General features: G+C 53.7%; 1 protein-coding gene across 1 annotated transcript in view; it reads right to left on the reverse strand.

The window, feature by feature from the left end:
* The window catches only part of TMEM38A (transmembrane protein 38A), a 34,522-nt gene extending 31,712 nt beyond the window's left edge, over nt 1-2,810 (reverse strand). The window contains exon 1 of the mRNA XM_020908678.2: nt 2,613-2,810. Coding sequence (XP_020764337.2) covers nt 2,613-2,736 — 124 coding nt within the window. The 5' untranslated portion in view covers nt 2,737-2,810. The remainder of the gene's footprint in view (nt 1-2,612) is intronic.
* Between the last annotated feature and the right edge of the window lie 930 nt (nt 2,811-3,740).

Raw genomic sequence — 3,740 nt, forward strand, 5'->3', positions numbered from 1 at the left:
GATCAGGTCTTAAAGTAGCCATTGATTGTCATTCAATCATTCATCCACTCACGCCTTCAATCATGCAGCCAGCAACCACAGCTTCTTCTCTTCTTGCATAGAGCTAGGGGTCTTAGAGGTGAGTCAGATTTGGCCCTCCCTGCCCTATTGAGGAGCTCCAGGTTCTTTTAGTCTATCATTTCTCAAATGTTAGTACGCTTGCAGGGATCCTGTTCAAATGCAGAGTCTGTTTCAGTAGGTCTGAGTGGGGAGCCTGGCATTTCTTAACTCAGGGGTCACAGATGCTGTTCACCTGAGGACCATACGATGTGCTTCTTCCTCATTCAGAATTCTCATGAAAGCCTGACCCAGAAAATGCCTGCAGCCCCGGGAACACATTGCCCCATGCCTTACAAATCGTTCTACTACCTCTCACAAGTGCCTTAGACCTGACTACTGACCAAGTTCTCAACAGATCTTCATGAGAGCCAGGTAAGGGAACCCAGATTATTGTACCAATGAGTCCATTTCACAGATGAGCAAACTGACGCTCATGTAAGCAAAATAACCTCCCTGGTGTTTACTCACTGCTTTTAAAGGCAGAACTGACTTCCAGTTTGAAGATTATTCCTTAAGATTATTGGCTTTCAGGTTCACAAAATTCCTAGGGGCCCATGCATTCTCTAGCTGGCCCTGCAAACAGCACACAGACTCTGAGAGGAAACCTTTACAGAGGCTTAGCAGAAACACCAAACTGGGGGGCTAACAGCTAAGCCCAATGCCTCCCTTTTCTAAGGGTAGGCAAGTCCTCCAGAACAACTGTAGTGATTCTTGGGGTCAAGCAGACCTGGGTTGGAATCCCAAGGCTGTCATCTACCAGCTGTGGGACCACAGGTTGATTGCATATGTAAATGAGCTTAGCCTCTATTTCCTCAGCATCCCTAGGGGAGGAGAGCTTGAAACATGAGCATGCCAGGTCTCTATCCCAGGATTCAGTTGGCCTGGAGTAGAGATGAGATAGGGGAAGGAGGGCCCCCAGGAGCCTCTAAGGCACTCTCTCAACCTTCAAGAACCTTCAGGCTACAGCACTTCAAGCCCAGGAGATTTATTCTGTGACTCCAGCAGGAATGTCTCAACCCCTCCTGCGTGCTCCCACCCAGCCCAGAGACCACTTTCCTTCCAGACACTTGTGTCCTACATCACTACCAGGCTCCTGCCCTCCACAATTCTAGATTTCCCAATGTGTGCTAGGTTCTGTACTTGCCCAAGAGACCTGGTATGAGACACCAGGAATTCATCTGCAGACAGGAAATACAGCCCTGTGTTCGGGTTAAGACAATACAACGCTTATTTTGCTTTGCAAAGTAACTGCTTTCCAAAAGCGCTTATAAAGAAATAGGCTCTGAAATGTGGATGAGCTAAAATAAAACAGAATAGAAACACTCGGCAGGCAGAGGATGATCCTATTTGCATAAGACTGTGCATTTATATCCATAACTACAGGGGTATAAATGCAGAGAAGGGAGGTCTGGAAGGCGGCCACAACATCTACTGTAATTATCTCTTTTTTCCTTTAGGCTTTTCAATTTGATTTTTCTCTTTAATGTACACTAGCACCTATCTTTATCATCTTAAAAAAAAAAAAAAAAGAAAAGCTATTTCTGAGAGGATACAGAGTAATTTACATCTAAGTGGGAGAAAGGATCACAAAGTTTCAGGTCTTTTTTCTAAAGCTAAAATTCTAGTGTCCCTTTAGTTTGCTGTTGTGCTAGAGTTATTAAAATAGGAGGAGATGAATAAGAAACACTCCCTAAGCCTTGTATAAAAATAGGCTGCATTCTAAGGAGGCCATTTACCAGTTACTGGGAAAAAAAAAAAAAAATCCAAGACTCTGGGTCTTCCCCCAGCAATTCTCCAAGAGGGTCTGGAGCTGGTGGGAAGAGGCTGACCCCAAATTACCCTGCCCTAGGGCCGGTCCTGCTCAATAAGTGGAAAGGATCCGGGCCAGAGCTGGAAGAATTCCCGCCGGGCTCCGAGATCCAGCACAGCCTCGGACCAGGCAAAGGGAGAAGAGGTTGCCCCAGGCCACAGCAGGGAAGCGGCATCGGTGTCACTTTCTCTGAACCTGATCACAGCCCCCAGCACTGCCGGCCCTTATATAGACACTCAGCTGCGGCTTTGGCTCCCGGCGCCAAGGGCAAGGAGAGAGGTCATGGCTGCAGGCAGCCAGGACTTGTGACCTGGCCAGCAGAGCCGACCCCCGCCTGCGCCCTCACCACGACCTAGCCCCTCGCCCAAGTTCATGCGACCCTCTCCTGCCAGGATTCCTGACCTTCTCTCTCCCCGCATCCTCCCCAGCACCTGTTCCCCACTCCTCCGGACAATCACGTTCCTCTCCTGCATCCGCTTCCCCTCCCCCAGCCCCACAATCCCAGGGGCTTCTCTCCTTGCCCTCGATCACATCTGTCCCCTCTGCCTGCCCCCACGATACCAGAACCTGCTGGCTTCCCCGAACCGGCCCCTGGGACTGTTTCCCCACGATCCAGGCCTTTCCCCTCCTCCAGACCCCTGGGTTTCTTCCCGTCTCCCGCCCCGCAATGCCAGCCCTCTCCAGCACCCTGGCCCTGGCTCACCTGGCTCATACTTGAGGTAGAGGATGGAGACGATGAAATAGCTAAGGTCGAAAACAGGGAAGAGGGGCACCCGCGAGAAGCTGAGCGCAAGCTCGCCCAGGCTCAGCGCCGAGAGCAGCTCCATGGCGCCCACCGGGTCCCACCCCAGCCCCCGGCCCGGTGCTTCCCGTCGCTGGCAATTGCGCCCCCGCCGCTGGACCCGCCCCCGCCCGCCAGGCGCCGCCCCAACCCGGCCCCCGCGGGAGAGGAGGAGCGACCGCTGGCCTCCAGGCGGGGTCCAGTCCCATGGATCTCGGTCGGTCCAGCGTCCCGCACTCTGTCCCTCGGGCCATCATGACCCGACACAGCCCAGCCCGGGAGACTGGGGTGGGTGGATGATGCCGGGTGTGGGGTCGCTGTGGAGTTTGAGTTGGACACGGAATCTATCCTTGGAGGGGGGCGATATCTGTTCCTCAAGGAGCCCACTCAGGCGGGACGGATCATTCAGGACCCCACTCCTGTGGGGCTCGGTTAGAACCCACGTCCTCTATGGAGCCCTTGGATCGAGACCTCCAAACCCCCGTGGAACCGAATCAATTATGAACCCCATACTCCCGTGCCCCATAGGGTCTTTTCGGTCAGATCCCTCGTCCTCTATCGATCTGTCATGATCCCAGCTCTAAGTCATAACTTCTGGTCCCCCGCGAGGAATCACGTCCTCCGAAGGAACTGCTCAGCAGGAACCCCCGCCCCCGGCAGTGCCCCCGCCTTGTGGGGCTCTTGCCTTCCGTGGGGCCCAGGAGGAGGCCCTTTTGGAACCCAACAGTCGGGATGTATATGTCAGGGAGAGTCCACTGAGTCGGGATCCATTCCCCTATGCAGTTTAATGATCAAAAGATCCCGTTTTTCCAGAGGCCGCATCCTTTGAAAGCCTAGCGCAGCAGCTTTTCCTTCTGCTGCGCTAGTGGTCTGGAGCGCTGGTCACTCACACAGAGGCGAGCGGCTTCCAATCCCTGACTCAATCCGGCCCTCATATGGCTCCTCCCCCGTTGGGTGACGTCACGTTCTCGCCCCGCCCTTTCTTCGTTACGTTCAAGGTCTGGGGGCTCAGATGGTGAAGAATCTGCCTGCAATGCGGGACGTGTGGGT

The sequence above is a fragment of the Odocoileus virginianus genome, chromosome 3, assembly GCF_023699985.2.
Source record: "Odocoileus virginianus isolate 20LAN1187 ecotype Illinois chromosome 3, Ovbor_1.2, whole genome shotgun sequence".
Lineage (NCBI taxonomy): Eukaryota > Metazoa > Chordata > Mammalia > Artiodactyla > Cervidae > Odocoileus > Odocoileus virginianus.